Source organism: Strigops habroptila, chromosome 1, assembly GCF_004027225.2.
Source record: "Strigops habroptila isolate Jane chromosome 1, bStrHab1.2.pri, whole genome shotgun sequence".
Taxonomy (NCBI): Eukaryota; Metazoa; Chordata; class Aves; order Psittaciformes; family Psittacidae; genus Strigops; species Strigops habroptila.
This window is the reverse complement of record NC_044277.2, coordinates 108,245,721-108,270,667: the sequence shown is the minus strand read 5'-3', so window position 1 is coordinate 108,270,667 and position 24,947 is coordinate 108,245,721. Positions and strand designations below refer to the sequence as shown.

Below are 24,947 nucleotides of genomic sequence, written 5' to 3'. Positions count from 1 at the left end.
TGCTTGGACTTGGTTTTAAAAAAGCAAATGTTGAGTTGAACAGCGAGCATCCATTCAAACAAACAACAACAAAAAATACACAGAAAACCCACCAAAAAAACCTATACCACTTTAGTTATTGCTCTGCAAACGGACTCCAGAAAATTGTCTCTTGCTCTCAGACTTAGACGTATTTGGAAACCAGTTTTCTCCTGTTTGAGTAGAGGCCTTAGGAGATACAGCACAGAATCGGTGATAAGTTCTGGATATAACTGAGTACTGTTTTCTGAAATGTTATTCTGAATGCAGGTCCCTAGTGTAGACATGTACATTTAAGTTGCATGCTTCTAGTTGGGTCAGGAACTGAGGTGAAATTCACATATCATTTGTGTCTCAAGCGGTAATGTTAATGTGTTGAAAGATCAGTTTTGTACTTAGAATGGTAAAATAAGCAACAATTTAGTCTAAATTCTTTGCATTCTGTTTTAATTAATTTTCATTATTTTTCTTCAGTGCAACTGTTAGTAGCTGTAGTTTATACCAATAAAAATTAATATAATTATGAATCTCTGCTAGGTTTTAGGCAAGAAAGAAAGAGGAGATGGGGAAGAGAAATAGTGGTTAGTACATGATATGTGTATTTCTTAGGTGTTTGTATTATCTACATCAGAATAGAAACCAGAAAGAACAAAATGGTGGGAGGAAATTAGAAGTTGCTATAGGAAGAAGAAAGGTTAAAGAGAACTGAAGAAAGGGATAAAAGTTACTGAAGAAGGGAAGGGTATAGAGTGTAACAATTGGTGTGAAATACTTAAAAAAAAAAAAAAAAAAAAAAAAAAAAAACCAAAACAAACAAAAAAAAAAAAAAAAAAAAAAACAAAAAAACAAAAAAACAAAACCCCCACCCAAAAAACCCGCAAACCTAACTTACATTTATGTAACATGTTACTAAATGTTTTATAAATCTCTAAAAGCCACACTAAATTTCTGATCTTCAAACAGTTCTCCCACTGACACAATTAGCTTACTCTCAATTTACAGTAGTGTACTGGGTCTAAACTAAAATGGACATGAAATTAGTGTTTTCCATGTGATGATTTTGAAAATTCCAGGTATAAGAAAAAATAATGATTCCTTCTTAACCAAGAGATTACTTGATCACACATCTGTTGCTAAGCGATTGGATATGAGCCGGCAGTGTGTGCTCGCAGCCCAGAAAGCCAACTGTATCCTGGGCTGCATCAAAAGAAGCATGACCAGCAGGTCGAAGGAGGTGATCCTGCCCCTCTACTCTGCTCTTGTGAGACCTCACTTGGAGTATTGTGTACAGTTCTGGTGTCCTCAACATAAAAAGGACATGGAGCTGTTGGAGCAAGTCTAGAGGAGGGCCATGAGGATGATAAGAGGGCTGGAGCACCTCCCGTGTGAAGACAGGCTGAGAGAGTTGGGTCTGTTCAGCCTGGAGAAGAGAAGGCTGCCTGGAGACCTCATAGCAGCCTTCCAGTATCTGAAGGGGGTCTATAAGGATGCTGGGGAGGGACTCTTCATTAGGGACTGTAGTGGTAGGACAAGGGGGAATCGGTTTAAACTTAAACAGGAGAAGTTCAGGTTAGATATAAGGAAGAAGTTCTTTACAGTGAGGGTGGTGAGGCACTGGAACAGGTTGCCCAGGGAGGTCATGAATGCTTCATCCCTGGCAGTGTTCAAGGCCAGGCTGGACAGAGCCTTGGGTGACATGGTCTAGGGTGAGGCATCCCTGCCCATGGCAGGGGGGTTGGAACTAGATAATCTTAAGGTCTTTTCCAACCATTCTGTAATTCTATATATGCAGATATTTAATAGTAATGGTTCAGAAACTCTCTCTTCTGAGTTAGTGTGTTGGGAATTTAGAGTGAGGCCAGAAACACGAAGTGTTCCAGAACATCACTCTTGTGCTTTATTGGTCAGCTGTATTTGTTAGGGTTTAGTCAGCTAGAAACGGGTTAATTTCCTAAGACTGGAAGACAGATATAATTAGCTCAGTATTTACTTTGTTTGTAGCTGCTCTTCTAAAACTGCTTCAGATTTTTATGTATGTGGAGAGCAAAAGCTAACAAGTGAAGTCAGGCATGGTTTTTCTGTAATGCCTTAAATGAAAAGTGTTCCTGTGCAATTTTAGTGGGTGGTAAACTAATACGCAGTGAACATTTATGGAATTTGAAAACTCATTATTGTTTATACAGCCACTAATAGATATGATGGCTTGATTAAAATACATAATGTGTAATATAGCAGCACTAAATTTAAGTATTTTAATTATTAGGTGGAAATGAACAGTTGCAGCCAGAAGGCCAGGAAGATTTACGAGAATTACTGAAAAAAACACTGGAATTCTGTTTATCTAGGTATGTATTTACCTAAACGTAGCAAACTGGAGGATAACTCACAAGATCAATGCCTAACTTGGGATGTATGTTAATAGTTTCTCAGTTGTCACTTAAAAACTGCATGGAAAAGATGAGAATTTGGGGGAAGTAATGCACAAATTCCAGAGTATTGTATGATATACCTCTTAAATCTTACATGAAACATCTGGGCTTAAAACCTGAACTAGCGAATACATTGTTTTAAAGTGAGGTTACTTACAAATTACAGATCAGGTGAATTTTTATGACTGCTACTAAATGCTTTTTGATGCAAATTAAAACTGCATCAAACTTAAGCCATTTGGTAAGCTTTTAAGCTAATAATTTTAGAATTTGTGTTGATACAAAAGCAGGATTTTTGTATGTGCATCTATAGATCCCTTTATATTGTAAGTTAAGGATCAATTAAAAAAAAACAGCAACAAAATGACAACAAACAAAACCACAAAAACAATAAAAGGCTCTGAATCATACACATTCCAGTATAGACTGATGCAACATAATCAAAGTAGTTTACATAATTATTCTCGGTGCTTGTGTCTTGATAAAAGCATCCTAAACACATGTCTTAATAACCTAGAACAATTTCTAATCTGTATACTCCTGCACAGCCAGTTAATCGGGGGTCATTTAAAGTAATAAACTTAACAATATTACGTGCTTGTGGGGGTAATGTGCTGCCTGAACAGGAAGATTTATGAAGGAAAAACAAAGACATTTTCATGTTTTTTGGGAAGTGAGCTATATAGGTAGACTGGGGAGTTGGTGAAAATGCTGAATACAAAATTCAGTGTAGGAATCTGCCTTCTATGTGAGGTTTTGTTTCAAGTTCGTTGGCAAAAGTTACGTCTGTGACTTTTCTCTCTTTTTTTTTTTCTCTCCCAACAGAGAAAATCTTGCCAGTGACATGTATCTTATATCACAGATGGACAGTGATCAGTATGTGCCAATAATGACAGTAGCAAACCTTGATCATGTCAAGAAACTCAGTACTGATATGGATTTGATTGTCGAAGTGCTGAGATGTAAGTAAAAATCAATCCCTTGATGCTAGAAAGCATTTTGGTTATTGCTGTAGGACTATTAATCTGGATTTTCAGTCTCTCTTCCTTTTTTAGTGTATTGTAATAAAATGCTTTTCTTTTTCTGTAAAGTATTAAATAGAGCAAGCACCTACCAGTTTAGACCATCACAATTATAGGACTGCAGTTTTATCGAAGCTACTTCACATTTGAGATATTGAGTAATGATCTGTGTAAATGAGAATGATGTGAGTTTAAATTGTGGGACGTGGTGGGACAACTCGCATCACTGAGGATTGCAATGGATGGCCATAGGCTGTTGCATAAAGACAAGGCAGGGAAGAACAGAAGGAGGAGTTGTGCTCTATGTTAAGGAGAATCCTGAATGTTTAGAAGTCAGCTATGGCAATTGTGGAAGCCCTACTGAATGTCTCTAGGTCAAGATCAGAGGGGTCATATCCAAAGGAGATCTTAAGTAGGCATCTGCGACTGACCTCCAAACTGAGATAAGTCCAATGAAGCATTATTTGGGTCACTTAAGCAGGCTTTGGTTCAACAGAACCTGGTTCTTATGGGTGACTTAAAATACCCAGGCATTTGTTGGAAGAACAATACAGCAGCTCACATGTCATCCATCAAGTCCTTGGAATGTGTAGAGGACTGCTTCCTCATACAAATGTTAGATGTGCCAGTCAGGAATGAGGCACTGCTGGACTTGCTACTCACAAACCAAGAAAACCTGCTTCGTAATATCTCAGTGATAGCATTGGCTGCAGTGATCATAACATTGTGGGGATCTGGCTGAGCACACTGAAGGTTAGGACTAAGACAAAGTTTTTTAGGTGTTAGAAGAACAAACTTTGGCTTGCTCAGACCTCAGCTGGGAGAGATTCCATGGGAAGCTTCCACAGAGGATAAAGGAGCTAGCAAGTGCTAGGAGTTTTTCAAGAGCTCTCTCATGGAAGCACGGAAACAGCTCATCCCCTTTAAAGGTTGGGGAACTAGGTGGAGTGAGATACTCTCTTGGCTTAACTGTGAGCTTTGAGTCGGCTCAAAACCAAAACAGAAGTATATCAGAGATGGAAAAGTGGACAAATACCTGTTGAGAACTACAAGGTAAGGGTATTGCCATGGTGTGCAGTCATGCAGTTAGGAAAGCAAAAGCTCATTGAAATTGGCCAGAAATGTCAAAAACTACAAGAAAGGGTTCTTCAGATATTTAAACAACAAGCAGAAACATAGGAAAATATTGGCCAGCTGTTAAACAAGAGAGGTGAGTCAGTCACCATCAATGCTGAAAGGCAGAGGTTCTCAAGACTTTCTTCACCTCTGTTTTTACCAGCACTGTTGGGTCTCAAATCTTGGGAACAAAAATCCATGTTGATGCAGACACAGATCCACCACCAGTGAAGGAATAGTCTTTCTGTGTGCAAAGCTATAATTGCTGATAGCTAAAATACACTTTTGTCTTTTCTGTCTTTAGCGTTGCCTTTAGTCCAAGTGGATGAGAAGGGAGAAAAAGTTAGGCCAAATCAGAATCGCTGTATTGTGATTTTACGTGAAGTACCTGAATCTACCCCTATTGAAGTAAGTATTTAATTCTTTAGTAAAGAATGCTTTACCCTTAGGATTTGGAAGTTAGATTTCTTCCAGATTTCAATAAGCATATCACATTTTCTTAACACATTGTTACTTAGTTTTTAACAGCATTTGTAAACCTTAGTTTATTGCATGTGTGTGGATAATAAACAGATTTGATAGAAGCTTGTTGCTCATAGGAAGACCATGGTAAAACCTGTAGCTCTGCAGAGGGCTGAAAAACTGAATGCTGTCTTAGGTAGAGATAACTTAATTTTTTTGGACTCTGGCTTATCCATATGTGCTTAGTGCACAGCTCCTTGGATAAATGGCAAATGAAGATGAAGGGAGAATAAGTCTTAGAATGGAAAATGCCACTGCTGCACCTTGAAGCTTGTTAGGGTAAAGTACTTAAAGCTTTGCAAACATTTCTGTAACACTGAGGACAGAGTTGTCAGCAAGTCACTAAGGATCTCCACTGGCTTGTGGAATGAGAGTGTGAGAGTAGGCAACTTGATTCTTTGAAAGGTACTCAGTGCAACTCTGATGTAGCCAGGACAATGTCTAATGGAAAGACTAGAAAACAATGGTTTTCTTTTGTCATCAATTTGTCAGGTTGGACACGTTAGCGCTGGATGGTCTTAAATGCTTAACAACAACAAAGTTCTGAGCAGTCTTTATTTTCAGAAGAGGTGATCTGAAGTATTTTATAAGTTATGTGTATAAATTTGCCAGACTGGAAAATCTAGGCTTAACTGGCCAGATTTAATGGGATAAGTTTCTGCTTAAATACAGCCTGACCATGCTACACTGGAAATGTTTACTCTAAGGCCTTCCTAATTGTATTGCTTTTTGATGCTGCTCGCCTCAACTCTGTGACAAAAATAGTATGCAAATGGATTAAAGCAAATAAAAAGTCCAAGGTGTGGGGTATTTTTCTGTGGAACCTAGCTGATTGGTTTTGAGGTAACATAAGCACTGTTTCAAATACATTAATCTGCAGACACTTGAGTTAAAGTGTATTTCCAGGTTTCTGCTGAAGAGGTGGGGTTCTTCTACCCCATGCAGCATGCACAGGTTTTCGTGTGGCTCCGTGGTTTTGGGGACAAGGGAGAAATAGACATTTTTTGACACTTGATGCCCGATTCAAGTGTTTTTGTATGGCCAAAATAGATTCTCTCCTCTGATTTAAGGGAGCAGGCTACTTCTACTTGCAGCGTGGCCTTAGACAACACTTGTTTGAATTTCTTCTAGTTAGTGGGGAGATTGGAGAGAACTAACACTACTTACTGCAGGTGTTCTGAAGTGTTCTCAGTTTTGTAAGCCTGAAAGCTTTTTATCTTTCTTACTGGAGTTCCAGAGTTCTGTGCTTTAAGTTGATGTTTTCTTCTGTCTATTCATTTTTTTTTTTCCTCCCATCCTTTTCTCTCCCTTCTTATCAAAACCACTTTTCTTAGGAGGTTGAAGCACTTTTCAAAGGAGATAATTTGCCTAGGTTTATCAACTGTGAGTTTGCCTACAATGACAATTGGTTTATCACATTTGAATCAGAAGCCGATGCACAGCAGGTAACACTATTTTTTTTGAAGCAGTTTAAAATACAAGAGTAGACAACAGTGGGATGAGGGTGGATTGACAAGACGTAAACTGTATTATAACCATGTAACAATTTAAAGAAAAAAATACCTAAACCTCTAAAACCAGTAATGCTTCCCCTTGGTTAATATCCAGTTATCTGTTCTATTAAATACCCTGTAGAGTTTTATCTTGTTTACATATTCTGGCTTCCTGGCCAAAGCTGTAATTTTTTGTACTAAGGACATTGATATTTTGAATGACAGATTGAAATGTTTCAATGGTAGGAATTAAGATCTTGTTTTGCTGCTACTGAAGCACTTCTGCAGTGATAACTTAAATCTTGCTGAATGCAGATTACATATTACAGGTTTCAATAGTCTTAACATTAGCAAGCACTTCAAGAATTATTGTCAGGATTAGCCTGTCAAAACTTAAGTTTCCTTTGTTTAAATTATACTTGACAAATTTTATAATTTTTTAAAGGCTTACAGATACCTTAGAGAAGAAGTGAAAACTTTCCAAGGAAAACCGATTAAGGTAAATAGAGCTTTATGATTTTTTGAGATGCATGTGTGTATATGTTCTAGTTTGGAGGTGGGGGGCTCCCTGTGCTTTCTAATACAAATTTGTGGTCCGATCTCAGCAGCCATTTGACCGGGTGATGGGTTTTAAAATGTAGCACATACCATTTTAATACTTTTTCTCCTTTCTGGAAGTGGTATATCCATCTCCACATCAGGCCAGCAGGGAAGCATTCAGCTGTTCCTGCCTTCCTTGAAAGAGAAAGCAGTGACTGACAAGTGTCCAGTAAAAGTTTGAGAGATGCTAGTTTGAACTATCCTGATTTAATTTGAAAGGCTGCTGTAATAATTAATCCAATCTCCTTTGCAGGCAAGGATAAAAGCAAAGGCAATAGCTATAAACACTTTTTTGCCAAAGAATGGATACAGACCTCTGGATATGAACCTCTACACGCAGCAGCGTTACACAACATCCTTTTATTTACCTCCCGTATACAGTCCCCATCAGCAGTTTCCATTGTACAGCTTAATTGGTCCACAGGCCTGGTCAGCCACACACAGCTACCTTGACCCTTCATTGGTAAGTCTCTGGATTATGAAACAGTTGCATTCTTTTTAAAGTTTTCTATTTTCTTATTTAATTCTGAAGTCTTGAGGTGTAGGAAGTGAATGTATCCTGAGGAGAGGAGTTGAAGATACTGATTCTTCTTGCAAAACAGTTCTTCAAAGTTCTTCCCATGGTGTACAAGATTGAAGTGTTTGAAAATTGTATCTGGTCTTGGACTGCATTTGATTTTTTTATTACTTATCTTAATTTTTTTTTTATTTAACCTTTTAGGTTTTGAAGCAGTTCTTTAGTAAAGATTATTAATTAACCATTACCAAAAGAAATCTTCATTACAGACTACTTGTAGTAAAGGTTAAAAGCCTCTTTAGAAATTAGATCTTCAGAATACGTACATGAATACCAGAAAAAGCAATTCTTGTGTGTGCTGAATAAGCTTAATGGTATCTGATGAATAAGGATAACTTAGTATTTTGATCTTCCAGCAGGAAAATAAGTTCTAGGTTAACATGTTGAATTATCCTATTTGGCATGTTCTTTAAACAAAACATATTCTCTGCAAACTAACATCTTTTTTGGCAATTAAAAAAAAAAAAAATTTTTGCTTAATTTTAAAAACATTTCTTAAAGGGGCTATTGGTAAGCCTTAGAGATCAGGTAAGTTTAGAGCCTTACTAGCAGTAAGTCCTTATACACTCTAATGAGACGTCAGCTGCATCCTGCAGTGCTGCTTCCATCTTCTCCGTTGTGATAGTCCCATCAGAATTGCCTTGGCCCCTTTTAGTCAGCCTTTGTTACCCTACAAAAACTCCTATGAATATAGTTTTCTGTAATAACTGGGAGTCTAAAGTTGTCCTGTGTGGAACCTCTTTTTCCCCTCTGAAAATGCCTCTTTCCTCAGGGCTAAAAAACTAGGGTAGCAATGCTCAAAATTAGAAGCTTTTTAGAGGTTTTTTTGGCAGAGGATTAAAGTGTCCTTGAACAAACTTCCTGTGTACTGAACAGCAAGCTAATTAAAAAGTTGGTGTGCTAAACACTTCACACACAGGGAAGGTAGCCAGAGCCTTTGCAGAGGAAAGCTTTTAAAGGGAATGAAGAATGTGAGGGAGACAAGGTTGTGTAGTGAGCAATGTTATTCCAGGAGAAAGCAACCTTATTAAGCAGCAATGAATGTGATTCTTCCTTAGGATAAACAAGACTGACTATTGCACAATCTTGCTATGGGTTAGTAAAGTAGTTGGGTGGCACTGATGTAGATTAATTTGCTACAGGTTCAAGCACAGCTTAGTGTGTATCTGCCTTACATCATCCTTGAACTTTTTGTATTCCAGAAAGCTTACTAGTCCTGGCCCTTAGGGGAAGACATTACAACTTTGCCAGCATTAAAGGTCTCATGCCTTTCTTAGTAAAACCAGAAAATTAACTAGCAAAGCTTTGCCTCACACTATTTTGCAGCTTATTGTCATTGGTTAGCTGCATTTTGTGTACATTAATGTAATCGGATGTTTCTTGAACCTTTTAGAGGAAGAGCTATGTTTGAATACAAACTACTTGAGAGAACAGGGACCGTGATGAACAATGACACAGGAATAATTCTCATGAGACAGGGTTGCACTTTGCATGTATACTTGTGTGCAAAGATAGAAGTTTCTCTCCTGTTCTGCTTTGACCTAAACGCTAACCGTTCTATGTCTCATGTGTAATGTGAGATTAAATACACCCAGTAATGTGGCCATACAGTTTTAGTTCTGAAACTAGAATGTAGCACCACATGTCCTCAAAATTCTAAAACTACCTATTTCTACATCAAGTCCTTAATAGTATTTGAGGAAAGATCTAGCTTGTCCTACTTGTTTTCCTTTAGTATGTTCAATGTCTTCTCATTAGGTTCAGTAGTTGCTTACTAGCTTTGAATTTTAGTGTTCAAGTTCCAACTATTAAAGCAGAAAGCACTTCAAAGCAGTATTTTGATGAAACTTTGTTCCTAAAATAGCTTTATTAAACTCCTAATGGCCATTTTTTTTTTTTGGAGCCTGAGGTAGCATTTTTGATAGGTTAGGCTGTCAGTAGCTTAGCATGAGAGCTTTGGTGGTAAATCTTATTTTCCATTGGTTAGTGATTTACTTTAGCTTTTGAAAGAAAGGTTGGACAAGCTTAAAGATACCTTTATAGGAAACAGTCTTAATCCCAGCTGTTTCTTATAATTTTATAAGTATAGAAAGAGTGCTACACAGAAGTCTTACTGTTCTGCATTTTAGTTATTTTCAGGGAGAGAAGACAAGCATTTGCTGTTGCTAATAAGAACGTTTTCTAAAGGAAACTCATTTGTACATTAAAGTGGAGAAAAGTGCGTTAGTAAGGTTGGAGAAACATGTACTATGAACATGTTTCAAATTTTGAGATACCTTGTTAATACAAGACATTGATATGCACCCACCCCCCAAAATCTTTTGCTAATGTTGCTTCTTTGTGCAACAAGGCAGTAATTCACATTTCAAATAAGTTGGCAAGATGTGAAAAGAATCAGATGTCCACTTAACATCCACTTACTCTCTAGGCTTTATTAGGTGTCACATGGAAGGTAAGTAGAATGAGGAACTAAACCAGTGTTTTTTGGATTTAGGGAAGGACATATAAATTATAATTACAGGCTTTGTAGGTTAGAGACTCTTTGGCAAAGGAGGATCTCTGTACTCTGAAGTCATGCATAGTATGGTGTGAAATAGGAGCAGCATTGCACTACTTACAGCCATGAATTTTGGCTCAATGTTTTTCAATCCTTTTAACAAATTATCAGAACTTGAATATAAACAGTGGCTGTCTTCTCAAAAATCAGCATTTTGTTAGTTGGTTACAAGGCACTGGACAAATTCTCTAGCTGTTTGAGCCAGTCTTTTAAGCACTGCCCTGCAGAGAATGTCATAAAATATGTGGATAAGAAAAAGTAGTACTTAGTTTGTTTATAATTATGAGCATGCAATATATTCTTTAGGTAACACCATTTCCAAATGCTGGATTTATCAATGGGTTCACATCTCCAACCTTCAAGCCTGCTGCTTCTCCATTGACTACACTCAGACAATATCCTCCCAGGAACAGGCAAGTTCAACTATTTTTTTTTAATAATATACACATGATTTTATTACCTGGCATGTGGGGGTTTAATAAAATTAGTTATTTTAGTGACACCTGAAAATACTTGTGAAATTGAACCTAGTGCAAAGTTAGATGAGGCCAAAGGACAGATTGTGTTGCTCTTGTTAGTGGATGTATTGCTTCTGAATGTAAATGGACTGTCTGAAAGCTGAGGACTTCTCTGTTCCATGATTTAGGGTATTCAGATGAAATATTCTGAATGATGGCATGTGATCAGCAGGATTACTTGTACAGTATTTTCCATTTCAAGTGGGTTTTAGTAAAGCCATAGTTGAAAATAGACAGTGAAAAGCTTAATTTGGGTAATTCACATCACCTGTTAAAATAAATATTTATCATTCTTATAAATGAAATATGCAATGAAGGACTAAAGATCTTACTTCTTCTGAATTCTGTGTATGGACTTAGTCCTCAGAAGATCTCATAGTACATATGTTGAAATGACTTTTGAATTTGTAGGAATCCTAGCAAGTCTCATATACGACATACAATACCCAGTGCAGAGAGGGGACCTGGGCTTCTAGGCAGTCCTACAATATTCGACTTTTCTGCTGATCGTTTAATCAATGGCGTCAGGAGTCCACAGACGCGGCAGCCGGGACAAAACAGGACACGGATGCAGAATGCTACTACGAGTTATACCAAGAGGGAAGTGGGAACTGGACGGATGGAACAGACCAGCGTTGACTCGTCTCCTGGATTAGGCAGAGGAAGGTGAGTGTGCTCTGTTGTTGTCCTCTGAACAACCAGTATTGCTGCTTCTAAACTGCTGCTTCTAGTAAAGAGGTATGGTACTGGTACTGTTCTCATTAGTATTTTAAACTGAGACTGTCTCACCTCAAAACTAAAATCTTGGAAAGTACTTCAGAGAAAGCGCGAAATATAGAACAAATGCAAAGTGGACTTGCATACTTTCGTACCAAATGAAAATCATTAAGGGCAACCGATGAACAGTTTACAGCTGTAAGATCTAATTCTCTATCCTTTCTTCATATGTTGTAAGAAAGATCTTGCATATTATTTGACTCTATGAAGCTGTTCTGCCCTTTCCGTTCAGCAGTGTAGATTGTGCTAGCAGTGCTCAGTGTTATATTTTTCAGTTTAAAGATCAGCATTTTGCCCAAATTAGACGTTTACACCAGAGGTGATGGATTGGTATGGAGGGAGGAAAAAAGATTATATGCCATTAAGAAGGCTGTCGTTATGCAGTTTAAAACAAAAACACAAATACCTACCCCCCCCCCCCCACAAAACAACATCTCCCTCCACCCCCCAAAAAAACCCCAACCTAACTAAAAAAAAAAAAAAACCCAAAGAAAGAAACATAAAAACCCACACCGAGGGAGCTGAATATTGGTGGCACCTATATTAATGTGAGAATTTAGTAGGCTTATCTTAGATTTTTTCAATACAGTACAGTTTTAATAAGTGCTTTATAAAAGTACTGTGCAGCTTTGAATGATGGCTGCGTTTGTGTCTCCAAGTAAATTACATTCAGTGACTTACTAAATTAGAAGGTGACTTGAGTCTTTTGCAGATGATCTATATTAGACTTGTATTACATCATTACGGAATTAAGTGGGGATTTTGTGCAAGGATTACAATACTTTTCTATAATCTAATTTGCCAAATTGTGTTATAACTGGTGGATGTAAGTATGATTAAGAACCTAGAAAACAAGTTTGTTCAAACTATAGACTACAAAAATGTGTGGGAATAGTCAGAACTTAATTTATATTCTGAAGTTATGGTATTGAATATATTAATAACATTAAAAGTCAAACTTAAAAGAGATATTGCAACCGAGTTAGAATGCATTGCAAATTTAAAAATGCTGCTGGATGGGCTTTATCTCAATTGAAGGTGGTTATCTGTATTTCAAAAGGTATAAAAAAACCCCTCACAAAAACCCCAACCCAACCACAAGAAAAACCCTTTACTTTGCCTATTGAAGGGTTTTGTCTAAACCTTATATGTAGTCAGCACTGAGATGTTTTTAACACAGGCATTATTTATAACCATTGTGTTCTTATGCTGACTTGTATTAAGATCCATACCTTTATTTTAAGGTGACAGCTTGCTAGAAATTTTTCCCCAAAACATTTTTTTAATAACCTGTCTAGAGCGAAGATGGATGAAATAGCAATTTGAATTAACTTCTCCCGTTTTCACCAGCCGCCTTAGATTCATTTATAGACAAGGTTCTAATAACTGCTTTCTTTCCCTTAGGAAAAACTCATATGGCTACCGAAAGAAAAGGGAGGACAAGTTTACAGTGAGTGTTCATGCTCATTTTCATCTATCTTAAAAATAGGGTAACAAGTCAATAGTATGGATATTATGTGGAGTAGCAGGTGAGGTAAGTTATTGCACAAGCAATTGTATGTCACAGCTGACTGAAGACAGCAGCTCATTAAAGTCACATCAGTTTACCGCATTTGGGTATCAGAGAAGATTGTCTATTAATGCAGAAGTCAGAGAAAAAGTTAAAATTACTCTTTTATAGTAGCAAAAAATCTCCATCTTGGTGTTACTTTGTCAGCATGCCAGCGCTCACGTTTAGGGAGAGCTATATAGCTAAGCTGAAGTTCAAAACAGTTGATACTTATTCCTGTAGATGTTGAACGTGTTGTACATCCATGTGTCATGTGTAGCTAGAATGTTAGTTAAGTGGTCAGTTCTATTTCTTAAATGCCTCTCCAAGTACCACTTGGTAAGGTTATACTAAGATTACAATTTTGGTAAACTTAAATTCAAGGTGAATACCTAAACAGCCTTGATACTTGAGTCTATAATACTTGAAAAGGCTGGCCTAGATGTTGTGTAGAAGAAAAAAAAAAATGTAATTTTCTGCTAGGACTTAAAGTTTGGTTTGAGAAAACCAGACACTTCTCTGCAATTAATTTTTTCCACACATGGCATGTTTATGAAGTTGAACCATATTATTTCTTTATTCATGTTAAAATTGCTAATTCAAATTAAAATGACCCCACTGCATGAGCCATAACACTTTCAAAAAGGTCTGGAATCACTGCATTGTGAATTTGTGGCTCCTGCTGTTGAGTAGCCTTAGGGGTCTTGGGTAAAGGAGCATCAAGGTTTGGAAAGCATAAAATGACAAGTGGTTCCTTCCCTTTAGTTGCTTTTAGTTCTTGTCAAACTTCACAAAGCTTGGTGAGATCAGATTACATGTAGGATTTTCAATACTTCTTTCTTTTGCCCTTTCAAAGCTACTTGAACTTTTAGCTTGATGTTTTCCTATCAACATTTTTCTCTGTCTTTGAAAGAGCAAGGAAGTGTACAGGTTAGGCATGTCAGTGGCTCGGACCCTCTTACTGACCAGAGAGGCTCTTCCGAGTCAGCTGACTATAAAGATTATTTTAACTTTGAATATAGAACTGGTAGACCTGAGTGCTTTGCAGACCCACAGTTCCCTTCTCTTAGCACCATGCTTTAACTGCAGCCTGTGCAGCCAGGTTCCTTCTAGTCTCTTCTGACCCATGAATCCTTAGCCTGTACTATACAGTGATGCAACTTGAACAGAGATGAGAGCTGCTGGGAAGGAGTGTAATCTGAAAGATTAACATTTGACCCCTCTAGACTGTGGAAATAATTGAATCGAGGATTCTATTTCTTGTGTGATTAGATAGTGTACGTAGGACAGAACTACAACCAGTTGTATTCAAATGGAGTAATGACTTTAATTTTTTTCTTTTTTTTTTTTTTTTTTTTAAAGGAAAAATTGCAGAGAGCATGCATGCTTGCATGGAGAGCATGAGCCTTTCTGATCAGATTGTATCTGAGGCTGTAGACATAAGCCAGTTATTCAACTTGTCATGCAAGTTGACTTGAGAAATTTTATGCAGTTGGCGGCTCAAAACCGATTGAAGTCCTCCCTGGTCTCGCTAATTTAAGGGGTTGATGGTACTTGTCTCTTTACGTTGGGTTTTTCAGGACTCATCCATATAACTTAAAACATACAAAAGCATTATCTGTTAAAGGACTTAGTCCTCTTCAAGAAAACTAGGTGCTGTGATTTGGAGAATGATTCTGGGAAAGAAAAAAACCCAAACCCCTAACTAAAAAAAATCAAAACAAAACCCCACAAAACCACAAAGGTTGTTCCTCTTGCAGTTTGAGCTGGATAAGTGTAGTCTCTCGCTGACCCTTTGGCAGGTCACCTGGGTTCTGTTTTTGGAGGTTTGCAGCCTCCCTTGCTGTAGCACTCTTCAGGGGGGTAATGCCGGGTGAGTAGCAGTCCTGGGAGTTGCAGTTGTTCTTGTCTCTATTCTTTCCTTACTTCCCTCTTGACACACACTTCTTACGACAAATACTGGAGTTTGTGAAGAGACCTCAAGGGTAGTTTTGTAGGTATTGCTCTTCATGAGGAAGAAGGGAAAAAAGTAATGCAACAGCTTTCTGTCCAGAAGCATTCTTTTCATATTCAGACCATCTTGCTGTATACCCTTAAGTATTTCCCTTTTCAAAATAGGAATTGTCTCAGACTGCTTTGCATTTGGTATTCTGCAGCAGAGATCACTTTAGCACAGGCCTGAGCATAGTCATGAGTTACGTCTTTGTTTACGTGATACAGATGAAGTTAATGGGTAAATTCACTTATAGCATATTACAAAAGGAATTTTACTTTTCAGTGTAAATAGATTTCAGCTTTACAAATCCTTACAAGTGATCTTTAACTGTGGTACTGTTAACTCTGGAACTGCTGTCTGTAGTGCAAAATAATTGCGTTTAGCCTATTGATGTTTTGTTTTCTACCTGGGACATTGTTTCTCTTCTTAGAGTTAATTAAGAAAAATTCTCTGTGTTTCAGAAGTAGTCTTGACACTTATCTTTGCATTTTTACAAAGTTGACCATATAAATTAAAACAAGGAAAAATGCTGTTGTCTACATTACATGGAAGGCATGCTGTCCCCCATTTCTTAATACACCTGAACGTGGTCAAGATTCTTGACTCTTGTCCTTCATTCAGAATGTTACCAACTGCACGTAAATGGACTTTGTATTTCTGCTATATCATCGTGTCTAAACCAGTCCATTTTCCTTTCTATGTCAGTGTAAGATCTATCATGAAGGAAGGGTTAGCAAGAAGACTTTTTCTTACTATACCAGTATCATTAAAGCTTATGCATATGAAATTTTTAAGGATGCTTATGTATTCCCAGTTAAATATTTTAAGGGCAACAGTGGAAGATGAAAGCTTCTGTTCCTTGGTACTGTGTGGTTTTCTTGGGAGGTGGGATGAGGGAGGCCTCTCTAGGGCTTCACAGAAATAAATCAAATGCAAAATGCAGTTCAGAGTCCCATGTCTGTCTGTCTTGTCATCCAGTGCAGTAACCTCAACACGTTATTTCTATTCCAGAGAGGCCAAACGCAGTCTCCACCACCCCCAAAACCTCCATCTCCTAGCTTTGAATTGGGTTTATCTAGCTTTCCTCCATTACCTGGGGCTGCTGGCAATTTAAAGACCGAAGACCTTTTTGAAAACAGACTGTCCAGTGTGGTAATAGGAACGACAAAAGAAAGAGTGAGTAGCCAGTGTTCACTTTTTTGGGGAAAAAACAACATTGCATACTACTTGGGTTTGAATTTGGTGGCTTATACATAGAAAAACTTGTGGGTTTACGTGGGTCGTAAGTGCTTTTAGAAACAGCTGTCAAATGATGTGCCACTGCCTTCTTCACTTATATCTGAGAAGTCGTTGGGTATTCTCTTTGAAATGGTGTGGAATATGAGCACCAGTGTAAGTAGATATTAATAGCAGAGATTAGAAAATATGCTCTTTGCTGTTCATAATTACCTTAGGCTTTTTGATAGACTCAGGTGAAAAATATGTGATAAATTTTCCTCCTGTTTGAAATTCAGTCTTCCGAGTTCTATATAAAACTCTTGAAAGTGACAAACTTTTAAGCACTGAAATATAAAGAAGCTGCCTACAAAATCCCAGTACACTAGGTATGGTAGCTGACACAAGAACTGTTCCCAAAACCAGCTGGATCCTAGCGTTGTCTTATTGCTTGGAAATATAAAAATATACCAGAATGAGTTGGCAACCACTGCTTTCTAGATGTAGTAGAGATACAGTTGAAAATTAATGTTCAGTAGCTGTTCATAGATTTCATTCTTAGAACTGTCTCTACCATGCCATCTGTGAGTGACGCTGTGTTCTCCTGCAGCAAGACTTGTATAACCCTGTGCACCATGGAACAGTTTAGGCTATGGAAGTCAGTATTGGCTTTTTTTGCTAGCTCTAGTTGAACTCGTGTTTTTCTAGGTGTACCACAACTGAAGAAGTTAACCCCTGGATATAGCAGTGCAAAGCAACCTGTTGAAACACTAAAATTTTTCTCATGTCTCATCTCTACAACTAGTCTATTGCAGAATTGTTTTCTTTGGTGCCCATGTGTCAGAGCTGGGTAGGGAGAGTATTTGTTGGTAAAGGAAAGAGGAAGCAGCAGAGCAGCCTGCACCTGAAGCACTGATTGCACAGACAAGCCATCTGTTCTGTCTCTTGCAAGTAGTAGTAGGGACAACTACATTCCAGGCTTGCATTTAGGGGGGGAATGTGCAGGACAGTGCCATGGTAAGAGCAGTGTTTAATCTGGAGTACTGGCTGACAGTACTGCAGATTGTAGTCTGTTGTTGGCTGAGATCTGTTTTTAAGTATTTTACCGCTATTATTTCTGAAGTGGTTTTTGACTATCCTATTCCAGGTTTTAAATATAATTCCAGCACTTGCTAGTGACACCGCAGCTGAAAACCCATTGCTCCTCCCATTACAAATCTAGCACTTGCTTTGCACTGTGACTGTAAACAACTTGCGCTTCTCCCCTGTAGAGGCAGTCAGGCAGGCACTGAGGTTTTATGATAGTGCAATGCACTGTCACATTAAAAAGCTTCCTTTGATTTTCCAGTATCTTTTTCTGGCTTGTATGAGTTAGTCTGTACCATTGTGTGGAAGAAGGGGATTGCACCATCTTTCCTTCTTTGTGTTAATAAGGAATAAGGTAACAGCAAATTGGCTCTGAAGAGCGATTGTGTTCTTCTACAAAGGTGTTTGAGTTAATACTAGAATCTTGCTAATGGACACAGGCTGCTTCTCACCTTGAAATCAACATTTTTTCATGTCACTCGATGTAGAGTTACAAAGTGCTGAAGTAGTTGCACAGTGCTACTCTTGAGTTAGAGATGGGCAAGTCCAATGTACAGAAACCATGTGAATTTAAGTTGTCTAATTTCCAACATTGTTATCCGAGCATCATATCTTTATGCTCTTTGCTTTGTGGTGCTCTTATAGATGTAACTCTGGGGAATGGCAGGTATTAATCATCCCACATTTTCCAGCTGGGAACCTGCAGCACTGTCAGATCAGGGGCTAAGTGTTTTGGCCTAGGAACAGCACTTGTGTATCTGCTTGACATGAAGCTATTCATACTTAACCATGTACCTACAAGTTTTCATGGTCTTGGGCTAGAGTACTCAGCAATTTGCAATTACAAGCCTTTCTACACACTACTAGAGTAAAACCGTAGAAGCTGTTCTTTTGTTTCTAAAATCCATTTTTTATGGCTTTACTTTGAGTAAAACTAGGCTTCGATCTACTGCAGTAATCTGTGACGCCTGATTTAAAAAAGTGTCATCAAATACCATTTTCCCTTGTAACAGTGACCTCGGGAGTGTCATGTTTTATGACCTTTGAATGGTGGCTGGGCTGGTGGAGAGGGGTGGCTGGTGGCTATCTTCCTCCTTCTGTGCTTGTGTTCTCTTCCATTGCTCTCCCTTCTGCTTACCAGAATCTGTTCTGGTTCTGGAGTCAGACAGGTCAGAAGCAATACATTTTTAAAACAAAATGGTTATAAATATCAGAAATATGTTTTTCAAGATACAAAATCTTCTTTCTCATTTTGCAATCATTTAAATTTATGTGTGCATTTTTGAACCGATTTGGCCTTTATCTGGAAGTATGATATCACTTGGCACTAGCAGAATCCTTTGAGGACTGTGGAAAAAGCCTCTTTTGCTTGGTAGCAAATCATGTTATAGCATAAGAAAGGGACTTTTAAATGATGGTCATATCCTAGTTTGCAAAACCTTATTTTTTTTATTTTTTTAATTTTTTTTAAGTTTAGGGGATTTTAGCACCAGCTATTGGGATGATGCAGAATTAGAGCTTTGAAGAAGACGGTTCTTAGTGCATAAATCTAGGAGGCTTGTCTTAATAGGCTAACTATGGTTATATGAACAGGCACAAAGCCTGCTTTGTCACCAGCAGGTGCAAAATTCCCAGGTTGAAAGAAGTGATTTTGTCATCCAGGTATGTCCCAAAGGGAACTAAGCTTCCGACTTCGGAAGGAGCCACAGTGTGTGATTCATTTGTCTGTGTTTCTAAATAACTGCAAAGGAGAAAACTTAATTGTTACAACACATATGTTGGATCCTTCTGTATGTATCTCCCTACAGTTAATTTACCTTTATAAATCAACTTGTAAACTGTTCCCCGATAGTGTGAATTTTCAGGCAAACCATATTAATTGGATACTATGATTGCCCTTTTTTGCCCTTTTTTTTTAACTCCTTCAGAACATTAACGTTGATGCAAGTACAAACACTATTCCGTCGGGAATTCCTCGAGAGCCAATGTTGCCAGTTTCTTCTACATTGCCCAGGACGTTTGAAAGGTCTCCTTCGCCACCCCAGTCTTCTGAGTAAGCACTTAATTACACGGGTATAATTATTCTGCTCTGAATCACATTTGCATTTTCTTTCATCAGAAGGCTAGGTAGAACACTGTACATAGTTATTAAAATCTTAATGAATGAAATAATATTTTATTGTATTTTGTAGTAAAGGCAATAAAACTTAGATTCTGAACAGTATCTGAACAGTGATTCAGTCATAATAGTAATTCAGCAGACAAAAGTTTAGAGTTGTGTTTTACTCTCTGCAAGTATTTAAGTTTAATGAATACCTTACTGCCTTGTATTAGATAGCTGTGAAGTACAAAGAGCAAACCCACAATCCTGTGGGCAGTACCATTGTCCATATACTAAAGTTTTCAGTAAGACTTTATTTGGAACCTGCAAATAAAATTGAGGTGTTTGAGTAATGAAAGCAAGACAATAGAATAACTAAATGGTATCAGAATGTCACAAATTACAGGTAGTGTTGAGTTCCACAGGAATCTCTTTTAACATTTGATAGCATTTTTAAATGTAAGCCAGTCATAATGTGCTAGGCAAATTATAGCTGTAACTTCTTATAGTCATACTTGGATACTAAGTTTTAGACGTATTATTAGATAATTCATCTATCCTGAAGTTTCACTTTTCATGAGCCTTGCTTCCTGCTGGATGCTTACAGGGACTCCAAGGTTGTGGATAAACCGCAGAAAGAGACACAGAGTACAGAAAGGCTTTCTTCTTCCACACTCAGTACTGCATGTAAATCGGTACAAGTCAATGGGGCTGCCATAGTAAGTGACCTTATTACTTCACTTTCTCTTAATGATCCAGTTTGATGCATTTAACAGAAGATTGCTTCCATTGCTACCCAGTGTTGCTTAATCATGTGAGCCCAGCATCCTTAAATTTGAGTGTTGGTGGCCTCATGATTATTTGCATGATACAGCTACGCAATTAACAATGCAAAAATGTTCAAGATAACTTGGTGAATCATAGGTCTTTGCCTGAATTCTCTTCTTGGTAGTGTGAGGTAGAAGTATTAATACATATGTTAATATTTCAACCAGTGTATTCATCATCTTTCAGCTGTTTTAGAGTTTGCTTGAATCAGAAGTGTTTTGCCTTATCACAGTATCCCATTTTTCTGGCATACTGTTTTGCATGTTACCTTGAACCTTATTGTCTGTACAGCTTCTGTAAACATACTCAAGCCTTCATCTGCATATTTTAGTGCAGCAGTCTTTGGGGACAAAGACTATATTTTTTTGTTCATGAAAGTAAATTACATTTTCTCAGGATACTTTGTTTAACTCTGCTATCCTGTTTGCTTTTGATTTCACAGGAACTTCGAAAACCTAGTTATGCAGAAATTTGCCAGAGAACAACCAAGGATCCTCCTACATTGCAACCCCAGAAAGAACAGAAGCCAAACACTGTAGCATGTGGGAAAGAAGAAAGAAAGCCCACAGAAACAATAGAGAAAAACAGAGAACCTCCTCCTGCAAAGTCACATCCTGGACAACCCAAAGACCAGAGGAGACAGTCAGGACGCAGATCGTCCCCTCCAGCCGTTGGCAAACGTTTAAACAAAGAACAGAGCACCCCTCCAAAATCTCCTCAGTGAAACTAATACCTGGGGGGGATTTGAAAAGAGGTCTGCTTCCCACAAATTAAACCCATGTTCCCACTAAGATACCTGAGAATGAGTTGCTGGTTAGGAGCTTGCAGTGATACTAGGCATATAACAATGCCTGCAAGTTATTTCTCTGTGAAATACTTTTTCCCCTCTTGAACAAACATTCTATTTTTCTGGATAGTTCTGGATAGTTGTTCTGAACCTTACATTTAGGTTGGTGCTTAATTGGAGGTGAAGCTTAGTGTGATTATTTTCTTTCGAGATGTAAAATATTTGTCTTTACGAAAATCAACTTTTTATTAAGCCTCTCTGTGGCTGTGTGAGTGCAAGCTCTGTATAGTGAGTTTTTTCTAAACTGTTAAGCAGAAATGTGCTGCTGCAATATTTTTAATAAACTGGTCTGCAAGTACATATCTAAAGTGTCCAAACGACTGATAACGGCAGCTAGCGTGTGTAGAGTGCAAGGGAGTAGATACATTTTACAGACTAGTACGTGACCTTGAAGATTTTTTTTATTGGGCTGCTGTACTAAGTGTCAGCAAATGAACTTGCACTTTTAGGTTCAATGAGTAGTTGTTTCTAGCATTTTTAAGAATTGACTCTTTTTTTGGACATTTTGCACACACAAAATGAATCCTACAGAGCACCATAGCAGTCTTTCTGAAATATTTCCTTTTGTGACTTACTGCAAGCAAGTAACCATCTTCTCACTCCAGAGAAAAACTGATGTTATAATTTGCAAATACAAAGCACATTGTGAATAGAAAGAATTAAGTCTGTGAGCTTCTACGGTGGTGAAGCCTGTTAGTGGATGTTATCAGGAGAAAGCCCTGTAGCCTTCTTGTGATAACCTTAGCTTCCCTGTGCTTGTAAGGGAGTTAACTGAGTCAGCGCTGTATATTCTGGTTACCCCTGTGCTCTGTGTAGGCTTTTTTTTAAACTCTGCCCCAAGTGCTCTTTGAAAGAGTTCATATCTTAGTCAGCCTTGTGTTGGCATCTTCCTGTAACTACAAGCATTGGCGTATGGATGTAAATTTTTCAAGACGTGAGATAATGGTGTTTGTTTTGTGTGGTGGAGGAAGAGATCCCTGATGTTTACCTCTGGGATGAGGTTTCTCACACTTATTTACTTTAGAAGTGATGCGCTTTCTGAAGGACAAGGATGCACTAAATTAGCAAGTTTCTAATAAAGTTGAATATAAATTATTTTTGTTTTAAAATGCCTAAAGTTTTTCTTTGAGTGTTTAAACTGCAGGAAGTTCAGACAAAACTCATTCCTGCTGACTATGACAGTACAGTTTATTCCACAAAAGTGTTTATTTAAACAACTGATTTTTTTAAAGAATTATTTCCATCCAATATTTAAAGACTTGAATTTTATTTAAACTTGAAAATGACTTTGCCTTAACTTTTGTACAAGACAGCTTAGAGTTAATGAGGTCTGACCCCGTGGAGGGTTAGCGTGAGTGGAATACAGAATTACTCAGTTACAGTATGTATCTATTGTCACTGGTCTTACTGGGTAAACATACTGTAGTACAGGAACTAGCAGCAGTTTTTGTAATATACCTTAAAGATCTTAAACAGTTGATCTTTTTCAGATTGTTGAAAAACCTGTAAATGCAAATAGTCAATACTGTATTAAATATGTGCACTTGGAAGTGTGTGCTTTGCTTGTACAGTTGTAAATAATCAGAACATATAAAAAGGTACCCTAAAGAAAAAATCTGATAAAAATTATTGATATTATAAATGTTGCTGTTGAGCTGGATGTAGATAAACTAAATGTTGTGGTTTGAATATTACTTTAATTTGTTGTTTTTTCTTTTTCTTATTTTATTCTGGTGTGCTGAACTGACTCTGCCTCTTCACTGCAAAAGGGAAATGGAACGAAAGTCTTATTTGAAAGCCCTCAAATGTTTTCCTAAGTCCCTCTAGAAACAAGCGATTTAACCAATTCAAAAGTGTTCTGCAGTGTAAATAGTGAATTTCAGCAGTCAAAATGTAGTTTTTTTGTCATTAATAAAATCAGATTTAATTGGGAAAAAACTTTAGACTGCTACAAAAATACACACTGAAGCCTACTTGTCTGCTTTCAAGAGTATCAGTGCTTTCCGTAATGTATGATTCGTAGAACTGTAAAGTAACTATAGAAGTTGACTCCTGATAAATTTCCTATTACAAGTATCAATTGGTAACTAGTTGACCTTTTAAATCCAGCCTGTTGTATGCTGCAGAATTGGTCAAAATAGGGCATGCTGGAATCTGTTGATTGTTCTTGTTCAAAAAGAGTCAATGCTATGGGAGGAGATAGGGCTCTGACAACATCACCAAAACTGCTCAGCTAGTTCTGTCATTGGATTTTTAACGTGCTTCTCCTTTCCCCAGTGGCAGTGAAAGTGGTGGCTAGATTTGTGTATGGTTTAGGCCAGCTGTATGATTCATTTTGTTTGTCTGCTGCAAGTGAAAGGCTTACCAGCTGCAAACAATCACAAGTGGTTCCTTACAGAGACTGTGTACAGCTAGTCATGATACTCAACTGGTACCTACGGTGATATATGGAGACCAGGGGGATGTGTTGTGCTGTTCTAATGTATTCTGCTGCCATTTGTGCTAGGTCAATACACTGTAATTACTGCTTACCCAGCAACAGTCTGTTGCATCGAAAGTTTAAACCTTTTTCTGATGTGGTTTTTAGAGCTTTTTTTTAAAGGAAAAAAAAAAGTGACACACCAAATAGCTGTGTAATATACAACTTATCCGTACTGCATTTTACTTTGAGATTTTGGGGTTTTTCCACTCAGTGACAAAATGGAGTTTCTGGAGTAGAGTTGTGAAGTTGCATGCAGACTGTTGCTACGATACACAGAGATTAAAATGCGGTTTTTAAAATGAAAAACCTCCCAAAAGCAGTAGCTGAGTTCAAGGTACAGGGATACAGGAATTAAAATTGGCATTTTACCTTGTAGGATTGTGTGGTGATGCTTTTAGTTTTGAAAACAAGTCAAAATGGGATCTGAGACTCCTCTTCCAGGAATTGAAAAGCCAAAAAACCAAAGGTTGCTTTTAAAAGTTAATGTTTCAGATCGATCCCCCACCACGATGCTGTCGTTTGCCACTTAGAAATCTCTGAACAGTGGCAAATTTTTTACGTTGCTGCATTATCTTTCACAGACTTGAGCAGTTGGCATAGAGAGGCCCTCGTCTGAGTGTGGTGCAGCGTATCAGGAGCAACAGCTGACTGTAATGGTGCATACCTATCTCTGTATCTCCTCCAGCTAGCTACAGTTAGGGATTCTTTGTGCTTTGTAACCTGTTACACTAATAGCAGCAGACAATCGAAGACTTCTAAGGAGACCTAACAGCTGCCAATTCACGAGATAGAAGTGTAATATGGGAGCCTTCTTGAGGGTTTTTGTTTTTGTTCTTCTTCCATTAAGACTGGAATCAAGCTTACATGTAAACTATCAGTAATTTAAGTTTCCTTTTGTGTCATAAAATGTAAAACTGTCTAATTTGAAAAAATATGTAGGTTATGAAAAATAAAGATTTAGGCACTGTTGAATTCCTGATTTTTTTAATTAAACCTTTCTTCAGCAGTATTTTTCACTACCTTTTGTCTTTTGCCCCCATTTCTGGAAATGGTATATTTCTAATTTTGGGAAAACAAAAATCTTTGCTTGCTTTACTGTTGTAACCATCACCTAAGGCTATGTAGCAGCAACAAGAACACCTGTACTATAACTCTGAAGGCAGCAATATCTACCTCATAGGTAACTATGGTTAACTTTTTTAAAAAAAGCTGGT

General features: G+C 37.7%; 1 protein-coding gene across 12 annotated transcripts in view; it reads left to right on the top strand.

Moving 5' to 3' along the window:
- Positions 1-24,705, top strand: part of LARP4B (La ribonucleoprotein 4B) — a 56,028-nt gene extending 31,323 nt beyond the window's left edge. For 7 of the 12 annotated variants that reach the window (XM_030497811.1, XM_030497834.1, XM_030497829.1 and 4 more), the window contains 13 exons: positions 2,282-2,363; positions 3,273-3,409; positions 4,890-4,993; positions 6,442-6,552; positions 7,046-7,099; positions 7,454-7,663; positions 10,641-10,747; positions 11,264-11,518; positions 13,034-13,079; positions 16,186-16,350; positions 19,404-19,528; positions 20,184-20,295; positions 20,847-24,705. In XM_030497811.1, the coding sequence (XP_030353671.1) occupies positions 2,282-2,363; positions 3,273-3,409; positions 4,890-4,993; positions 6,442-6,552; positions 7,046-7,099; positions 7,454-7,663; positions 10,641-10,747; positions 11,264-11,518; positions 13,034-13,079; positions 16,186-16,350; positions 19,404-19,528; positions 20,184-20,295; positions 20,847-21,128 (1,790 nt within the window). In that variant the 3' untranslated portion in view covers positions 21,129-24,705. Of the gene's footprint in view, positions 1-627; positions 1,236-2,281; positions 2,364-3,272; positions 3,410-4,889; positions 4,994-6,441; positions 6,553-7,045; positions 7,100-7,453; positions 7,664-10,640; positions 10,748-11,263; positions 11,519-13,033; positions 13,080-16,185; positions 16,351-19,403; positions 19,529-20,183; positions 20,296-20,846 lie in introns of those variants that run through there. The other 5 variants (XM_030497853.1, XM_030497768.1, XM_030497776.1 and 2 more) reach the window with 4 other exon arrangements.
- Positions 24,706-24,947: the final 242 nt, after the last annotated feature.